Below are 21,118 nucleotides of genomic sequence, written 5' to 3'. Positions count from 1 at the left end.
ATAGATTGGAGGACTAAGATCAACCTATGGAAATGATTTTTGGGGTACAACCTATTTATGTTGTGTTCCATCACATGGACGGTTTGGATCAACCTATGACGTGGTCCGTACAGTTCTTTGTCGACCCGTGCATCGCACGGGTTTTTTTACTAGTATATATATATATATATAGAAAATAAGAGAATTATTTGAATTTCTCCCAAAATTCTATGAGAATTACACATCACTTTTTTTCACTTTTTTTAACAAAAGCATCCATTCAACCCACATATTTTCAATCCTACCCCCTCCTTTATGCTTTTTAACAAAGGCACCTATTAAAGCCACATAATTTCAATCCTCCCCCCTCCTTTATCCTTTTTTCATAAAAAATCTATAGGGTGATCTTAACCATCCGATTTAAGAGGAACAACATATTATGGAAACCTCTATAGATTGGAGGGCTAGGATCAGCCTATGGAAATGATTTTTGGGGTACAACCTATTTATGTTGTGTTCCATCACATGGACGGTTTGGATCAACCTATGATGTGGTTCGTACAGTTATTTGTCTGCCCGTGCATCGCACGGGGTTTTTTACTAGTGTGTGTGTGTGTGTGTATATATATATATATAGAAAATTAGAGAATTCTTTGAATTTCTCCTAAAATTCTATGAGAATTACACATCACTTTTTTTGACTTTTTTTAACAAAGGCACCCATTCAACCCACATATTTTCAATCCTATCCCCTCCTTTATGCTTTTTCACAAAGGAGCTAATTAAAGCCACATAATTTGAATCCTACGCCCCTCATTTATGCTTTTTTCATAAAAAATATATAGGGTGATCTTAACCATCCGATTTAAGAGGAACAACATATTATGGAAACCTTTATAGATTGGAGGGCTAGGATCAGCCTATGGAAATGATTTTTGGGGCACAACCTATTTATGTTGTGTTCCATCACATGGACGGTTTGGATCAACCTATGATGTGGTCCGTACAGTTCTTTGTCGGCCCATGTATCGCACGGGGGTTTTTACTATATATATATAGTTGAGATAACATTTCCTACACACTTGTGTAGGTTAGTTACCTACGCACTACCTTAAAATACAGTGGGGGCCCACATTGTTTGGGTGATCCAAACAATTCATTTGAATGGTCCTCACATAGATAGGGTGTCCACAAAAAATCAGATCCATAGGAACATCCTAACCATTCAAACTATGGAGGCAAAAAATGGACTAATTTGTGAAGGTTTATACACGTCCATTTTACCTCCACAAATCGTAGGGTTGGGATGATCCTATGGATCTAATTTTTTGTGGACACCCTATCTATGTGAGGACCATTCAAATGAATTGTTTGGATCACCCAAACAATGTGGGCCCCCACTGTATTTTAAGGTAGTGCGTAGGTAACTTATCTACACAAGTGTGTAGGAAATGTTTTCTAATATATATATATATATAGATATAGAGAGAGAGAGAGAGAGAGAGAGAGAGAGAGAGAGAGAGAGAGAGAGAGAAAACGGTTCCTACACATATGTGTAGATAAGTTATCTACACACTAGCTTAAAATACAGTGGGGGCCACATTATTTGGGTGATCCAAACCATTCATTTTTAAGGCCCTCACATAGATAGGGTGTCCACAAAAAATCAGATCCATAGGATCATCCTAACCATTCGAACTGTGGAGGCAAAAAATGGACTAATTTGTGAAGGTTTAAAGACATCCATTTTACCTCCACAAATCGTAGGGTTGGGATGATCCTATGGATCTGATTTTTTGTAGACACCCTATCTATGTGAGGGCCTTTAAAATGGATGGGTTGGATCACCCAAACAATGTGGGCCCCCACTGTATTTTAAGCTAGTGTGTAGAGAACTCTCTACACATATGTGTAGGAACCGTTCTCTCTCTCTCTCTCTCTCTATATATATATATATATATATATATATATATATATATATATATATATATATATATATATATATATGAGGAAAGTGTCTCTAGTCTCTCCCCTAGATAAGCTTATCTACTCCTCCCTTTAAAAAAACACAGTGGGCCCACGCTGTTTAGATGATCCAAAGCATTCATTTGATAGGTCCTAACATAGATAGGGTGTGCCCAAAAAAATCAGCACCAAAGGATCATCCTAGAACTTCATTTTGTGGGGCACACCGTGTCCAAAATGGACGCATATAAACGTGGACGTTTATATGTGTTCATTCTGGGTACCACAAGGCACCACAAAACGAAGTTATAGGATGACCCTTTGGTGCTGATTTTTTGGGCACACCCTATCTATGTTAGGACCTATCAAATGAATGCTTTGGATCATCGAAACAGCGTAGGCCCACTGTGATTTTTTAAAGGGAGGAGTAGATAAGCTTATCTAGGAGTAGACCTGGCAAACGGGCGGGTCGGGCCGGATTTGACCCGGCCCGTACGGGTCCGGGTCAAACGGGCCGGGTCAAAGTGACCCGGAAAATATTACGGGTCATTGACATTGGACCCGCACCCGGCCCGTACGGGCCGGGTCGACCCGCGGGTCACCCGGATTTTTTACGTATTTTTAAAGAGTTTTTTTTATTTATTTAGGGATTTGCTAGCCACCTTCTCCTGGGCTATTTTTCGGCTTGTAGCCTCTCCTTTGGTGCAAAGATTGGGTGAAGTACCGTCTGGGGCAAAGGTTGCTAGCAATAAGAGAAGTAATCATTAGGGATTTTGTAAGAGAAGTAATCATTACGGATTTTGCAAGATTCTCAGAATTAACTAAGTTTGAAATGAAATATTACCGTAAAAAGGACACAAGTAGAAAAATTACCTAAAAAATACCAAAATGGTGTAGTAAAATATGACAATTACCAAGAAAAAAACCGCTTTTAACTTTTCTACGGGCACCCGCGGGTCCACCCGACCCGGCCCACTTTTGACGGGCCGGGTGGACCCGCGGGTCAATTTCAAACGGGTCATCAATCGGTGACCCGGACCCGTAATTTAAGGGGCGGGCCGGGTGGACCCGCGGGTCCGGGTCACTTTTTGCCAGGTCTATCTAGGAGAGAGACTAGAGACTCTTTCCTTTTATATATATATATATATATATATATATATATATATATATATATATGAGAAAAGTTTCTCTAGTCGGCCCTAGAAAACGTTTTCTACTCTACCTGATAAAATACCATTGGATGAAGTTGAATCTGATTTCACCCGTACATGTGAAAAACCCGGAATCATCAGTTTCTCTCTGTCGCTGCCGTCGTCTCTCTCTCTCAAAGAAAACCCTCATTCGACGAAGCAGCCATCTCACGACGGAATCAGTTTCTTTCTCTCTCTCTCGCTGCCGCTGTCTCTCTCTCAAGGAAAACCCTCATTCGACGAAGCAGCCATCTCACCCTCTCTCTCGCTGTGTCTCTCTCGCTCTCTCTCTCTCAAACACACACACACAGATTCTAGGGTTTTCAGAAACCCTAGAGAATCGATCATCTCCACCCTCTCTCTCTCTCACGACGACGATTTTGGAAAACCCAGCGAGGGGTTTTCTTCAATCGGGCCTCTCTCTCTCTGTCATCTCTCTCTGTAAGTTTCTTCAGACTATTTTCTGCAAAAATGGTTGAGAAAAACTCATTTAAAGGCTGTATTAGGAATTGTGGGGCTATTTTCCCTTAAAAAATGCTTGAAAAATACTCATTTAAAGATATATAGATAGATAGGATGAGGCATGCGTGTCTTGTAAATAGGTGGCCCCACCTTTAGTTTATCCGGATCATCTAATTGTTTCAGCTCACCTTGGATTTCTTCTAGAACGGTCCCAAATTGATAAAAAAAGATGGGTCCCTCCACAAACAATCCATGCGTGATGCGTGCCTATGTATTACAGTGAGACCTCGGAAAAAAACAGTAGGGTTTTGGAGGGAGATGGAGAAAGGGGGAGCAGAAAGAGAAAGCGGAACGAGGGTTTTCGTGGGAGGTTTGGGCGGAAGTGTAACTGAATCCGATCTGGAGAAAACCTTCTCCTCGTTGGGAACAATCAAAGGGATCGAGATCGTCCGTACTAATGGGCGGAGCTTTGCTTACATGGATTTCCTTCCTTCTTCCGAAAAAGCTCTTTCAAAGCTCTTCAGCACTGTATTTCAATCTCTCTCTCTCTCTCTCTATACATAATCAAATAGTAATTGATTAGAGCCTAACTACATTATATGTCACAATTAGTTCTTCATTGGCCTGCAATACCACACCGTGTCAGATCCCGTTCTGTTGAGAATTCTAATATGATATTTGGGCACTTGTTAAGCATCATTTAACTGCCCTTGGGATCATGAATTTACACATACTTTGAGTAAAAAATCTCAAAACATGTGTAAGTGTATCCAAATATGTGTAAAATCATGTTCCCTATAGCAATTAAATGATGCTTAGCAAAACCCATCTTTATGTGGACTTCTGTTTTTTACTCACCAGACTCATATATCTTTCATGCATGAGCTTATGATTCTAATATATCTTTTATGCATCTATGGATAATGTGTAATAACCTTTTTTTCCCGTTCAATGATACTGAGCCAAACCAAAAAGAACGATTTAACAGTAAAGAGAAACAGAGTAATGGGTCACTTTGAGGGGAAAGCTGCCTCTAAATCTTCTATGGAAAAAGAAGATGCAAATAAGTTTTGTCTTCTCCCCTTAAAACATCTCTGTTGTACTATTTTTATAGAGAAAGAACAACACTACCAGACCAACTGAAATAAGAAGACTTCTCCTAATAGGACTCGGACTGAAACAACAAAATAGCAATAAGACTTTAGTCATATCAAGACACTAACTTATCCCTATCTAAATAGCTAACACTTATCATTATTTGGAGACCCATCTAATTAACTCAACCCAAGTAGCAAAGATAAAAACGTATCCCTCCTTGCCCCTTAAAGAGGAACCTTGTCTCCATTGTTCACATTTGGAAATTTGGCCATACGTTCATCAAATCTCTCCAATGTCTCATCACCTTTGCTGTCACTTTCCCATTGAATCAAACTTAGTTGACGATGTGGTTACCTCGATATACCATCCCATGATCAAGTATGGCATGCTGCAAGGGTTGCACAACTCCATGATCCTTGAAATACGGCAAGTCATGGATTGGTTGAAAATGTGATCTCAACTTTATCTTGAACTTTGCCTTGCTGTCGTTGTGAAGAGGGATCCGATGATCCTGTGCCCGAACCGGTGCTAACCCCCTGGGTTCTGAAAATGCATTTTTGAATTGATCAAGCAAGCTCTTCAAGCTTGGATCGATAGTGGGATTTTTACGAGTCATCTCTAAACCGATTACTTGAAGGAGGAATCCTTGCTTGCTTTTTCTCGTGTTATGACTTACTTATTCTTCTCCAATCCCTTTCACATCAGTGGCCTTTTTGCTTTGTATCATGGAGTTCTTTCCGTTTTGAGAAAACTCCATGGATAGCTTGGAGTCTCACATAATCGGTCTGAGAGTTCTCAGCCAATATCCTCCGAGAATCGCATCACAAGCCCGTAAAAGGAAGGATCAAAGCCCTGAACCCAAAGAATCAGGTTGGGACACCTTCCTTTCCTCATCTGTAGTTCATTGTTGGTCACCATGAGTTTGTGATATACTCTGACCATCAAGCTCTAAAGTATCTCAACTCACAAAAAGGAATTAAGCCCTAGGCACGTGAAGTGTGTTGAATTTCTACAAGAATATTCTTTTGTTCTCAAACACCGAGCTGGTATTGAGAATAAGCCTGCCAATACATTGAGCCGGATGTCCACACTCATAGACATCATGAGTGTAGAACACACTTCTTTGATTGAGGGTCATCCCGGTTTGGGCTATGACTATTTGATTTGATATGGGTTCTTGTTTAGGGGCAGCAGACTGTGTCTACCCAGTTCCTCCCTTAGAGACATTGTTGTGTGGGAGCTTCATGCTGTTGCTGGCCACTTTTGTAGAGATAAGACAATTGCCATGGTAGAAGACCGATTCTAAAAAATTTGGGGTTGGGCCTATAGCTCAATGGTTGAGGCTTTGTTTCTCAACCTTGAGCTCACAGGTTTGATCACAGCTTACCTATGAAAACAAAGATCGATTCTATTGGCCTAGTCTCAAACGATATATATCCAGGATTATTAGTCAATGCCGCACTTGCCAAGTTACCAAACAGAGGAAACAAAATACCGGCTTATATACTCCTCTGCCTGTGCCATAGGTACCGTGGCAGGATGTGAGTATGGACTTCCTTCTGGGCCTTCCTAGAACTATATGGAATCACGACTATATCTTTGTAGTTGTTGTCTTGTTGATCGTTTCTCCAAAATGCCGCATTTCATTCCTTGCTCAAAAACCTCCGAAGGTTCAAACATAGAAAAACTTTGCTTTAGGGAGGTTGTTCGGTTACATGGATTGCCTAAAACCATGATATCAGATCGTGATGCCAAGTTCACCGGTTATTTTTGGAAGACATCGTGGCAAGTGTTAGGCACCAAGCTTCAATTTTATTTGGCATTCCATCCCAAGACAGATGGCCAGACAGAGATTGTTAACCGAAGTCCTGGGGATCTTTTTAAATGTCTTGTGGGTGATCATGTTTCTAGCTGGTATCATGTCTTTCCCATAGTTGGCAGAGTGGGAAGCAAATGCTAGAAGCAATGCGGGACACATGACCCATTCCTATGGCCGAGTTCGCTTACAATAGCTCAGTCAACTGGTCTACAAGTTGCAGCCCTTTAGAGATAGTCACAGTTTATCAACGTAGGAAACCAGTTGATCTCATTCCTATTTCACCCGACTCTAGGCCATCCTAATCAGCTTAATCCTTTGCCTGACACATTCATGAATTGCATACTGAAATCAGAAGAAAGATATCTGCTTGCAACAAATATTACAATTTTTTTGCAGATGTACACCGCATGCATCATGAGTTCAAAGAAGGTGACATGGTAATGATTCACCCGCTAACTTGAGTGGTTCCCTATGGGCACAGTAAAGAAGCTACATGCCCGGAGTGCAAGTCCATTTAAAGTCTAAAAGAAGATTAGTGCCAATGCATATGTCCTCGAACAACCTTTAGAATTAGGTGTCCTCCATTTTTAATGTGGTGGACCTAGTATCTTTCAAGGGACCACCTTCTGCACCTGATCTTGGTGTACTCTTCCAAACTGCTTGTTTAAACCTTACCCTTTCCGAAGGTTCAAACATAGAAAAACTTTTCTTTAGGGAGGTTGTTTGGTTACATGGATTGCCTAAAACCATGATATCAGATTGTGATGCCAAGTTGACCGGTTATTTTTGGAAGACATCGTGGCAAGTGTTAGGCACCAAGCTTCAATTTTATTTGGCATTCCATCCCAAGACAGATGGCCAGACAGAAGTTGTTAACCGCGGGACACATGACTCCTTCCTATGTCCGAGTTTGCTTACCAGTCAACTGGTCTACAGGTTGCAGCCCTTTAGAGATAGTTACAATATCAACATAGGAAACCCTTTGATCTCATTCCTATTTCACTTGGCTCTAGGCCATCCGAATCAGCACAATCCTTTTCCTGACACATTCATGAATTGCATGCTGAAATCAGAAGAAAGATATCAGATGAAAATGTGATCTCAACTTTATCTTGAACTTTGGCTTGCTGTCGTTGTGAAGAGGGATCTGACACGGTGTGGTATTGCAGGCCAATGAAGAACTAATCGTGACATATAATGTAGTTAGGCTCTAATGAATTACTATTTGATTAAGGAATGTATAGAGAGAGAGAGAGAGAGAGAGAGAGAGAGAGAGAGAGAGATTAAAATACCGTGCTGAAGAGCTTTGAAAGAGCTTTTTCGGAAGAAGAAAGGAAATCCATGTAAGCAAAGCTCCGCCCATTAGTACGGACAATCTCGATCCCTTTGATTGTTCCCAACGAAGAGAAGGTTTTCTCCAGATCGGATTCCGTTACACTTCCGCCCAAACCTCCCACGAAAACCCTCGTTCCGCTTTCTGCTCCCCCTTTCTCCATCTCCCTCGAAAACCCTACTGTTTTTTTCCGAGGCCTCACTTTAATACATAGGCACGCATCACGCATGGATTGTTTGTGGAGGGACCCATCTTTTTTTATCAATTTGGGACCGTTCTAGAAGAAATCCAAGGTGAGCTGAAACAATTAGATGATCCGGATAAACTAAAGGTGGGGCCACCTATTTACAAGACACGCATGCCTCATCCTATCTATCTATCTATCTATAGATATATGACGCTTCGATATATATATATATATATATATATATATATATATATATATATATATATATATATATATATATATATATATGAGAAAACGGTTCCTACACATATGTGTAGAGAGTTCTCTACACACTAGCTTAAAATACAGTGGGGGCCCACATTATTTGGGTGATCCAAACCATTCATTTTTAAGGCCCTCACATAGATAGGGTGTCCACAAAAAATCAGATCCATAGGATCATCCTAACCATTCGAACTGTGGAGGCAAATAATGGACTAATTTTTGAAGGTTTAAAGACATCCATTTTACCTCCACAAATCGTAGGGTTAGGATGATCCTATGGATCTGATTTTTTGCAGACACCCTATCTATGTGAGGGCCTTTAAAATGGATGGCTTGGATCACCCAAACAATGTGGGCCCCCACTGTATTTTAAGCTAGTGTGTAGAGAACTCTCTACACATATGTGTAGGAACCGTTTTCTCATATATATATATATATATATATATATATATATATATATATATATATATATATCGAAGCTTCATATATATATAGATAGATAGATAGATAGGATGAGGCATGCGTGTCTTGTAAATAGGTGGCCCCACCTTTAGTTTATCCGGATCATCTAATTGTTTCAGCTCACCTTGGATTTCTTCTAGAACGGTCCCAAATTGATAAAAAAAGATGGGTCCCTCCACAAACAATCCATGCGTGATGCGTGCCTATGTATTACAGTGAGGCCTCGGAAAAAAACAGTAGGGTTTTGGAGGGAGATGGAGAAAGGGGGAGCAGAAAGCGGAACGAGGGTTTTCGTGGGAGGTTTGGGCGGAAGTGTAACTGAATCCGATCTGGAGAAAACCTTCTCCTCGTTGGGAACAATCAAAGGGATCGAGATCGTCCGTACTAATGGGCGGAGCTTTGCTTACATGGATTTCCTTCCTTCTTCCGAAAAAGCTCTTTCAAAGCTCTTCAGCACGGTATTTCAATCTCTCTCTCTCTCTCTCTCTCTATACATAATCAAATAGTAATTGATTAGAGCCTAACTACATTATATGTCACAATTAGTTCTTCATTGGCCTGCAATACCACACCGTGTCAGATCCCGTTCTGTTGAGAATTCTAATATGATATTTGGGCACTTGTTAAGCATCATTTAACTGCCCTTGGGATCATGAATTTACACATACTTTGAGTAAAAAATCTCAAAACATGTGTAAGTGTATCCAAATATGTGTAAAATCATGTTCCCTATAGCAATTAAATGATGCTTAGCAAAACCCATCTTTATGTGGACTTCTGTTTTTTACTCACCAGACTCATATATCTTTCATGCATGAGCTTATGATTCTAATATATCTTTTATGCATCTATGGATAATGTGTAATAACCTTTTTTTCCCGTTCAATGATACCGAGCCAAACCAAAAAGAACGATTTAACAGTAAAGAGAAACAGAGTAATGGGTCACTTTGAGGGGAAAGCTGCCTCTAAATCTTCTATGGAAAAAGAAGATGCAAATAAGTTTTGTCTTCTCCCCTTAAAACATCTCTGTTGTACTATTTTTATAGAGAAAGAACAACACTACCAGACCAACTGAAATAAGAAGACTTCTCCTAATAGGACTCGGACTGAAACAACAAAATAGCAATAAGACTTTAGTCATATCAAGACACTAACTTATCCCTATCTAAATAGCTAACCCTTATCATTATTTGGAGACCCATCTAATTAACTCAACCCAAGTAGCAAAGATAAAAACGTATCCCTCCTTGCCCCTTAAAGAGGAACCTTGTCACCATTGTTCACATTTGGAAATTTGGCCATACGTTCATCAAATCTCTCCAATGTCTCATCACCTTTGCTGTCACTTTCCCATTGAATCAAACTTAGTTGACGATGTGGTTACCTCGATATACCATCCCATGATCAAGTATGGCATGCTGCAAGGGTTGCACAACTCCATGATCCTTGAAATACGGCAAGTCATGGATTGGTTGAAAATGTGATCTCAACTTTATCTTGAACTTTGCCTTGCTGTCGTTGTGAAGAGGGATCCGATGATCCTGTGCCCGAACCGGTGCTAACCCCCTGGGTTCTGAAAATGCATTTTTGAATTGATCAAGCAAGCTCTTCAAGCTTGGATCGATAGTGGGATTTTTACGAGTCATCTCTAAACCGATTACTTGAAGGAGGAATCCTTGCTTGCTTTTTCTCGTGTTATGACTTACTTATTCTTCTCCAATCCCTTTCACATCAGTGGCCTTTTTGCTTTGTATCATGGAGTTCTTTCCGTTTTGAGAAAACTCCATGGATAGCTTGGAGTCTCACATAATCGGTCTGAGAGTTCTCAGCCAATATCCTCCGAGAATCGCATCACAAGCCCGTAAAGGAAGGATCAAAGCCCTGAACCCAAAGAATCAGGTTGGGACACCTTCCTTTCTTCATCTGTAGTTCATTGTTGGTCACCATGAGTTTGTGATATACTCTGACCATCAAGCTCTAAAGTATCTCAACTCACAAAAAGGAATTAAGCCCTAGGCACGTGAAGTGTGTTGAATTCTACAAGAATATTCTTTTGTTCTCAAACACCGAGCTGGTATTGAGAATAAGCCTGCCAATACATTGAGCCGGATGTCCACACTCATAGACTTCATGAGTGTAGAACACACTTCTTTGATTGAGGGTCATCCCGGTTTGGGCTATGACTATTTGATTTGATATGGGTTCTTGTTTAGGGGCAGCAGACTGTGTCTACCCAGTTCCTCCCTTAGAGACATTGTTGTGTGGGAACTTCATGCTGTTGCTGGCCACTTTTGTAGAGATAAGACAATTGCCATGGTAGAAGACCGATTCTAAAAAATTTGGGGTTGGGCCTATAGCTCAATGGTTGAGGCTTTGTTTCTCAACCTTGAGCTCACAGGTTTGATCACAGCTTACCTATGAAAACAAAGATCGATTCTATTGGCCTAGTCTCAAACGAGATATATCCAGGTTTATTAGTCAATGCCGCACTTGCCAAGTTACCAAACAGAGGAAACAAAATACCGGCTTATATACTCCTCTGCCTGTGCCATAGGTACCGTGGCAGGATGTGAGTATGGACTTCCTTCTGGGCCTTCCTAGAACTATATGGAATCACGACTATATCTTTGTAGTTGTTGTCTTGTTGATCGTTTCTCCAAAATGCCCCATTTCATCCCTTGCTCAAAAACCTCCGAAGGTTCAAACATAGAAAAACTTTGCTTTAGGGAGGTTGTTCGGTTACATGGATTGCCTAAAACCATGATATCAGATCGTGATGCCAAGTTCACCGGTTATTTTTGGAAGACATCGTGGCAAGTGTTAGGCACCAAGCTTCAATTTTATTTGGCATTCCATCCCAAGACAGATGGCCAGACAGAGATTGTTAACCGAAGTCCTGGGGATCTTTTTAAATGTCTTGTGGGTGATCATGTTTCTAGCTGGTATCATGTCTTTCCCATAGTTGGCAGAGTGGGAAGCAAATGCTAGAAGCAATGCGGGACACATGACCCATTCCTATGGCCGAGTTCGCTTACAATAGCTCAGTCAACTGGTCTACAAGTTGCAGCCCTTTAGAGATAGTCACAGTTTATCAACGTAGGAAACCAGTTGATCTCATTCCTATTTCACCCGACTCTAGGCCATCCTAATCAGCTTAATCCTTTGCCTGACACATTCATGAATTGCATACTGAAATCAGAAGAAAGATATCTGCTTGCAACAAATATTACAATTTTTTTGCAGATGTACACCGCATGCATCATGAGTTCAAAGAAGGTGACATGGTAATGATTCACCCGCTAACTTGAGTGGTTCCCTATGGGCACAGTAAAGAAGCTACATGCCCGGAGTGCAAGTCCATTTAAAGTCTAAAAGAAGATTAGTGCCAATGCATATGTCCTCGAACAACCTTTAGAATTAGGTGTCCTCCATTTTTAATGTGGTGGACCTAGTATCTTTCAAGGGACCACCTTCTGCACCTGATCTTGGTGTACTCTTCCAAACTGCTTGTTTAAACCTTACCCTTTCCGAAGGTTCAAACATAGAAAAACTTTTCTTTAGGGAGGTTGTTTGGTTACATGGATTGCCTAAAACCATGATATCAGATTGTGATGCCAAGTTGACCGGTTATTTTTGGAAGACATCGTGGCAAGTGTTAGGCACCAAGCTTCAATTTTATTTGGCATTCCATCCCAAGACAGATGGCCAGACAGAAGTTGTTAACCGCGGGACACATGACTCCTTCCTATGTCCGAGTTTGCTTACCAGTCAACTGGTCTACAGGTTGCAGCCCTTTAGAGATAGTTACAATATCAACATAGGAAACCCTTTGATCTCATTCCTATTTCACTTGGCTCTAGGCCATCCGAATCAGCACAATCCTTTTCCTGACACATTCATGAATTGCATGCTGAAATCAGAAGAAAGATATCAGATGAAAATGTGATCTCAACTTTATCTTGAACTTTGGCTTGCTGTCGTTGTGAAGAGGGATCTGATGATCTTGTGTCCGAACCGGTGATAACCCCTGGGGTTCTGAAAATGAATCTTTGAATCGAGCAAGCAAGCTCTTCAAGCTTGGATCCATTTTGGGATCTTCGTGAGTCATCTCTGAACCGATGGGTTGAAGGAGGAATCCTTGCTTGCCTTTTCTCATGTTATGACTTCTTCATCTCCAATAGTCCAATCCCTTTCACATCAGTGGCCTTTTTGCTTTGTATCGTGTAGCTCTTTCCGTTATGATAAAACTCCATGGATAGCTTGGAGAAGTCTCACATAATCTGTCTGAGAGTTCTCAGCCAATATCTTCCGAGAATCACATCACAAGCTCCTAAAGGAAGACAAGACTTAAAGCCTTGAACCCAAAGAATCAGGTTGGGACACTTTCCTTTGCTCATCAGTAGTTCATTGTTGGTCACCATGAGTTTGTGATATCCTTCGACCATCAAGCTTTAAACTATCTCAACTCACAAGAAGGAATTAAGCCCTAGGCACGTGAAGTGATTTGAATTCTACAAGAATATACTTTTGTTCTCAAACACCGAGCTGGTATTGAGAATAAACCTGCCAATGCATTTAGCCGGATGTCCACACTCAGAGACTCCATGAGTGTAGAACACACTTCTTTGATTGAGGGTCATCCCGGTCTGGGCTATGACTATTTGATTTGATGTTGGTTCTTGTTTAGGGGCAGCAGACTGTGTCTACCCAGTTCCTCCCTTAGAGACTTTGTTGTGTGGGAGCTTCATGTTGTTGCTGGCCACTTTGGTAGAGATAAGACAATTGCCGTGGTAGAAGGCCGATTCTAAAAAATTTGGGGTCGGGCCTATAGCTCAATGGTTGAGGCTTTGTTTCTCAACCTTGAGCTCACAGGTTTGATCCCATCTTACCTACGGAAAAAAACATCGATTCTATTGGCCTAGTCTCATACGAGATATATCCAGGATTATTAGTCAATGCTGTACTTGCCAAAAGTACCAAACAGAGGAAACAAAATACCGGCTTATATTCTCTTCTGCCTGTGCCATAGGTAACATGGCAGGATGTGAGTATGGACTTCCTTCTAGGCCTTCTTAGAACTTCATGGGATCATGACTCTATCTTTGTAGTTGTTGACATAGTTGTCAACCCGTGACTCCCCTCGTGACTCGATTTCTTAATTTTATGACTCGTAACTTGACTCGATTCATGACTCGTAAGAGTTTTTGATAATAATAGAAATTTAGTTGAAAAAATATAATTATATATCAAAAGATGGAGCATGTAGAAAATATAGCCCGACAACACAAATGAAGCACTAAGCTAAAAATATAAATAACTATATGCTTGTAACTTGCATACAAAAAAAAAATTAAGTTCTAAGTTCCAAATTCTAAGTTTTCAACCATCAAAACAAGAAAGCCCAGGCCCAGCGACTCAACTCGTAAGAGTCTTATTTTTTCTAGTCGACTTGTAGCGACTCGTTTGAGTCACCAGACGACTCTAAAGAGTCTTCAACAGAGGCATGTCACCCATGCGATTCTCCTCGAAAGCCCAACGACTCAACTCGACTTTGGAGTTGACTCGTATGAGTGGTAAGAGTTTGACAACTATGGTTGTTGATCGTTTCTCTAAAATGCCCCATTTCATCCCTTGCTCAAAACCTCCGACGGTTCAGGCATAGAAACTTTTCTCTTGGGAGGTTGTTCGGTAACATGGATTGCCTAAAACCATGATATCAGACCGTGATGCCAAGTTCACCTGTCATTTTTGAAAGACATTGTGGCAAGTGTTAGTGATGTAGCTCAAATGGTGGCATGCATGCATGCCTAGAATGGTGGATCTTGATTTTAGTGTTATAATTGTGGTCAAAGTATTAGTTTTTTGGAAGTTGTTGCATTGGAACCTAGGAGATTAGAGTTATAAGGTGTTTTGAAAGTTGTTTTTTTTTTATAGTTTCCAAGTAGGTTCAAAGTCTGGGTAGGATTTACATTCAATGTGCATCATTATCCCGTGAAATGTAATGGGGTGGGGGCTGGGTAGGATTTACATTATGAATTAGTTGTTATATGTTCTGGGCTGATCGGTCTCTGTATTGTAGGGGACATCTTGTCCCCTCTTTCTGTTTTTAATCAATAAAGTTGTTACCTTTCAAAAAAAAAAGTAGGTTCAAAGTCTTAGGTTATTAATAGTATGGTTCAAAGTTGTAATTGGAGTAAATTGTTTAGGTAGTGGAAAAATATGTAAAAGGGGGTTGATCTATGTATGTTGAACCATTGAAGAAAATATTTGAATGAAGTAAAGAAAATATTGTGGTTGACTCCCATTATTTGATCCTCCTTCCTCAAGTTCTCTTGTGTGTTTTTTTCCCTCTTGTTCTTCTCTCCATTATTTGGTATCGGAGGTTGAGATTAGTTCTTGGGCGGCGTTTCTTCATTGTCTTTCTTCCATGGCGGCAAGAAGACCTAGAGGAAGGCGCGGCAACAATCTGATGGTTGAAGCAAGAGATGACAAAATAGAGATAGTTACAGTGGCCAGACAGAGGTCGTTAACCGACGTGTTTTTTCCTTCTTGCTCCTCTCCATTAGTTAGGCACCAAGCTTCAATTTTATTTGGCATTCTATCCCAAGACAGATGGCCAGATAGAGGTCGTTAACCGAAGTGTCAGGGATCTTTTTAAATGTCTTGTGGGTGATCATGTTTCTACCCGGGATCATGTCTTTCCCATAGTTGCCAGAGTGGGAAGCAAGTGATAGAAGCGATGCGGGACACATGACTCCTTCCTACTTCCGAGTTCGCTTACCAGTCAACTGGTCTACAGGTTGCCGCCCTTTAGAGATAGTTACAATATCAACATAGGAAACCCTCTGATCTCATTCCTATTTCACCTGGCTCTAGGCCATCCGAATCAGCATAATCCTTTTCCTGACACATTCATGAATTGCATGCTGAAATCAGAAGAAGATATCTGCTAGCAACGAATATTACAATTTTTTTGCAGATGTACACCCCATGCGTCATGAGTTCAAAGAAGGTGACATGGTAATGATTCCCCTGCTGACTCGAGTGGTTCCCTATGGGCACAGTAAAGAAGCTACATGCCCAAAGTGCAAGTCCATTTAAGTGTTAAAGAAGATTAGTGCCAATGCATGTCCTCGAACAACCTTCAGAATTAGGCATCAACACCATTTTTAATGTGCAGGACCTAGTATCTTTCAAGGGACCACCTTCTGCACCTGATCTTGGTGTAGTCTTCTAAACTGCTTGTTTAAACCTTACCCTTCTTCCATTAAATTCTTTCACTGGCGGATCAACTCATGGTGACGGAGCTACCACATCAAATCTGCCCACTCCCTTCTCACTACTAGCCCCATCTCCTTTATCACTTCTACCCACATTCCCCAAGAAAAGACAAAAAATTGAGTATATCCTTGTTGAGCAAATAGTCACCGCTCGTGCTGGAAGTTACTGGAAATTCTTGGTGAAGTGGCGTGGATGAGCATGGAGTATTTTGATGGTGCAGCAAACCAAACAGGGCAAGGAGTAGGGGCATTGCTTGTGTCACCCCGAAATGAGCATGTTCCCCTTGCCGTTAAGTTACAATTTAATTGCACCAACAATATGGCAGAGTATGAAGCATGCATTGTTGGGCTTGAGGCCGCATTGGCCTTAGGCATAGAGAATCTTGACGTATATGGAGATTTGAAGTTAATCATTTGCCAAACTCAAGGAGAGTGGAGAACCAGAGAATCATGTCAGACGAGCTTCAACGACTCAACCCCGATTTGTACGAGTGATACTGGAGTTTTATTACACCGGAGGTGAGTCTCTCCAAATCAGGGAGAGTTGATGAGGGCATCCAGCTAGGATTTCGAGTATACCAGCGTAGATGGGGGTGCCAATATCCAACCATTACCTCCTTTTGGTTCGAGGTGATGGATTTCCAAGCTTTGATTGAGATGGATCGTAGAACAAATTGTCCATAGTTTCATTTTTTTGAAATAGTGATATATTGAATTAAAGGGAACCGAGATGGTCCACAAACATTACAGAAGGGTTAAACACAAGAAAAAGAAAAATACAATTTACGGCGGGAGGTAATCAAACCACTCCAAGCCCAGCCTGCTAACACAAGAAAAAGAAAAATACAATTGTTCATAGTTTCATAGATCATTAGATTATTTATTATTTGTGTTAGGCTACTATTAGGACACCGTGCGTTGTAATGTTTTTTTGATGTCTTATCTATTTATTTATTTTGTAAGTTTGTAATTTGGTATTGAGACAATTATGAGGTGTCATGTGTCATTCTATCTTTTAAAGAGAACACCACAAGTAGTTAAATCGTACAAAAATTACTCTTGGCCACATATCATTCTCTCTTTTAAGAAAGAGTCCTAAGTAGTTGCCCAAGTAGTTATTTCCTACAAAAACTACCATTGCATGTGTCATACTCTCTTTTAAAGCGTTTTAAGTAGTTGCCCATGTAGCTATGTTGTACAAAAACTGCCATTGGCATGTGTCATTCTCTCTTTTAAATGAGAGAGTCTAAGTAGTTGCCTAAGTAGTTACCTAAGTAGTTACTGAAGGAAGGTTATCCCCTTCCGGCAAGATTGCTGTACGCAGCGGAATAAAAATCGCATAGAACTTTAAATTTTTCCTTTCGATCTTGCAATTGCCCAAGATCCAAGAGTCTAGATTAGTTAGTTATGTTAATCAAACATAAAGAAATACCTCTTTGAAGAAGAAATCAATGAGCCACGCTGCTTGATCTACTCCTAGAACGGTTGCGATCGTTCTGAATGCCGCGAACCCCGCAAGTTGAATCGATTGATTCTTTTTGCTCGGATTATTGTGGATGTGAATAACTCTTATTCACCTCTTTAGGGTGCGTTTGGGTTGCAGGAATAAGGAATCGGAATTCACATTCCAATTCCAATTCCAATTCCAATTCCAATTCCAATTCTCATGTCAAAGGGAATCTCGATTCCTATTCTAATGTTTGGGTAAGAATTAGGAATGGGATGTAGAGGCAATGGACGGTATCTTCACCACCATATTTCGCATCGCCATCATCTCCTCCCATCTTCACCACCCCATTTATACACCCAATCTCAAATTCCCCAACAACATTTCTACGCCTAATATCTAAAACCCCAATAACACCATTCTCAAGAACAACAACACTGACAGCAACAACAACAACAAACCCTAGCCCTCCTTCACTGTGAGATGGGTTTTATGCATTTTTTCAGGGCAAAACGAAGAAGCTGATGTGCAAACCAAAGAAGAAGATGGCCTCCATGATGGGTTTGGTTTGAACAATATTTTTTCTGATCCTCTCTAGTCCTCTTTGTTTGGGTTTTGGGTTGGCCTTTGAGATGAGTTTTTTAAACAGTCTTCTGAGATGGGTTTTGGGTTGGCCCTGAGATGGGTTTTGTAAAGAGTCTTCTGAGATGGGTTTTGGGGACTCTGATTTTTTCAAGGTTAGGTTTTGGGGACGATGACGTTGAGATGGAGAGTGATTTTCGGTGAAATACGCGTGAAGAGAGAGACGGGAATCAGAATATCACCTCTTGGGGTGGGTATCGTAATCCCCTGGATCATCCCGCGAAAATTCAGCCCGTCCTCCTCATTTCGTTACCAAATTACAACCCAAACAATTGAATCTGGGGAGACGGATTGGGATACCCATTCTTATTCCTAATTCCAGCGATCCAAACGCACCCTTAAGGTCTGATCTAATCAGTAATTTGTTGTAGAAAACAGAGAAATTGATTGGAAGCCTTTCTCTTTGAAACTATTTCAATTTGGAGAGAGAGAGAGAGAGAGAGAGAGAGAGAGAGAGAGAGAGATGGAAAACGATTTTCCAAAGGGGGAAGCAAGGGAGAACGAATTTTGGAGTATTCCTCACATAAAATTCGTTCAGCCCTCTCTCATTTATAGAAAATAGAGTTTTGGTTTCATAAATCCTTGTTTCTCTTCCCAATTCCTATCCAATTGAGAAACTAACTTGAATTGAGACTCCTCGAGCCATTGGGACTCTCCCAAACCTCCAAGGCTATGTGGGGACACCTAAGATACATGGGAGAACGTGTATGAAGTCTCTCTCCAGCCCTTGTTGCCTTATCTCATAAGAGTTGGTGTTGGAAACAAATTGCCTGCTTTGAAGATCCTACAATTTAGCAATTCTTATCCAACAAGGAATTTGAGTGCAACTCAAAGTCCTTGAGCAATTGGGACTCTTTTCCTCAGCTCTCCAACTGATTTGGGAGTGTGGTGGGCCCCACAAACCTTATCCAAATGTGTAGTCCTATCCCAATTCCTAATTCTGTTCCAATTCCGCAACTTTTGCAAAACCGGTTTGGGAATAACTATCATCATTTGGATTACACATTATTATGCTTATTATTAATCAAATTAATAATACATAATAATGTATAATAATTAAATAATTAATTAACAATTTAATTGATTAATAACTCACATCCAATGGGAGTTGTTTCGGCTCCAATTTGTCTTCGAAAAATTCTCTTATTGTCTCTTGTTACTTACTTAACAAAGACATGTATATATACATATTTCAACATATATATATATATAATTAATTAATATCCATATTAATCTAACGGATCATATCCGTTCGTGCAATTACATAAAATGCGGAACCCTGATCTGTTTGGATGTTATCGGGTCATTCGAGTTATGAGTGGGATCGTCGCAGGGATCCGACGGTAAATCCTGCAGAACCCTATGGTGGGCCCCACAACGATCTCGCTTTGTAGTTAAATTACACTCGCATTAGGTCTGTGGCCTCCATCGAGACGTAACCCTGAAGATGACCATCAGATCATCCTACCTCTAATCACATCATGTATGTGCAAGTCCTTTCTTTGTAACTACATCTACTGAGTTGAGTCATACAGGAGGTGGACACCATTTACCACCTTGGCCCACTCTTGGTATACCATTTTGGTCAAGCGGTGTTCGGCCTCCAAATGCATTTGTAAAATCCTTTGAAAACAATTCAATGTTTCATAAAACTTTCCGATAAACATTTTATCAAATCCGCCTGGCCAGGCTATTTAATAGGCCTACCGCTCTGACAAAATTGTAGATGTCAATCCCTAAATTTTAGGGCGAAGAATCCCTTGTTGAGTATCACTATGGGTCTCGAGGGTTTGCTCTAGGATATAACTCTATCCGAATGTGACTCTAAAATAGAATCACTATAAAATAGACTAAGACCCTAGAACGGGCCGACAGACCAATAAGATCCCTCAGGTTTAAGGACATGTGAAGGGTCCTGTCTGGAAGAACAATTTTATACTGTCTTGTCCACAAGTTGTTCTTTATTTGATCCGGTTCGGTTGCGCGATCCAATCATCGCACCCACTCTTCTTGCTTAGGGTCTACTACCCAGATGACCGAGATAAGTCACCTCACGACATGTACATGTAGGCAAGACTGATGCTAGTTGTATACAGAAAGATATGTCCAGTCTCTTTCCCAACTAGGAACTGTTAAGGCTTGCATAGAACCAAGATGCCATATCTCCTTGCTCCCTTGGATCTGTGAATCCTTTGAGCATGTCATTTCTACTATGCTATCTAAGGACGAACATGTGTCAATAAACAAGCACATCACACACATTCATTAATATAATTACATGTCATGAAATAAACCTTTATTAATTAATAAATGTCATTCTACTGCTTTTTAGGGCATATCCTCTCACAATTATCTCCTACCAAAATCACTCATTTCTATGTGGCATTCTTTCTTTTAAAAGGAAAGTCTCAAGTAGTTATGTAACTACCAAAACTCCCCATCCCATAAAAAGAGAAATCATTGTACAATTTTGGAATGATGAAAGGAATATAGAATTTTGGGTGAACCTCTCACTTTCTTACAGGGTGTGACTCTTTGCAGATTTCTTGGTATGGAACCCAGGATTCCTTGGTTTGAGATCATGGATTTTTGAGTGAAATCATGTATTTCTTAATCACGTCTCTATCTTCTCTTTCAATATTCCTTATCTTTCTTAAATTCTTGATTTCAAACTCACAATTTGGTCAAAATTCATTCTTATCTTTCTTAAATGTTTTCTTCTAATCTTCTCCCGTTCTTTCCTTTTTATCAAAAGGGCGGCCCAATGCACGAGGCTCCCGCCATTGCAGGTTCTGGGGAGGGCTAGATGTACGCAGCCTTACCCTTTGCAGAGAGGCTGTTTCCGTGACTTGAACCGGTGACCACCAAGTCACAATGGAGCAACCTTAGCGCTGCGCCAAGGCTCGCCCTTGTACCCCAATTTGTCAAATCCACCCCAAATTGAAAATAAATTTCAAAATTAAATTTTGGATCATCTTTAAGCCTTCT

The 21,118-nt window shown here is 40.5% G+C and overlaps 1 protein-coding gene across 4 annotated transcripts in view; it reads left to right on the top strand.

The window, feature by feature from the left end:
* Positions 1 to 3,154: 3,154 nt before the first annotated feature.
* ROS3 (RNA-binding (RRM/RBD/RNP motifs) family protein) overlaps positions 3,155 to 21,118 on the top strand; it is a 43,979-nt gene continuing 26,015 nt past the window's right edge. Inside the window, exons 1-2 of one of the 4 annotated variants that reach the window (XM_077366189.1) lie at positions 3,155 to 3,575; positions 3,877 to 4,124. In XM_077366189.1, the coding sequence (XP_077222304.1) occupies positions 3,185 to 3,575; positions 3,877 to 4,124 (639 nt within the window). In that variant the 5' untranslated portion in view covers positions 3,155 to 3,184. Of the gene's footprint in view, positions 3,576 to 3,779; positions 4,125 to 8,975; positions 9,218 to 21,118 lie in introns of all 4 variants that reach the window. The other 3 variants (XM_077366191.1, XM_077366193.1, XM_077366190.1) reach the window with 3 other exon arrangements.

This window comes from Tasmannia lanceolata, unplaced genomic scaffold, assembly GCF_043159265.1.
Source record: "Tasmannia lanceolata isolate RefF3 unplaced genomic scaffold, GAP_Taslan_0.1 ptg000023l, whole genome shotgun sequence".
Lineage (NCBI taxonomy): Eukaryota > Viridiplantae > Streptophyta > Magnoliopsida > Canellales > Winteraceae > Tasmannia > Tasmannia lanceolata.
Note: the sequence above shows the minus strand (reverse complement) of the source record. Positions and strands in the feature narration are given on the sequence as shown.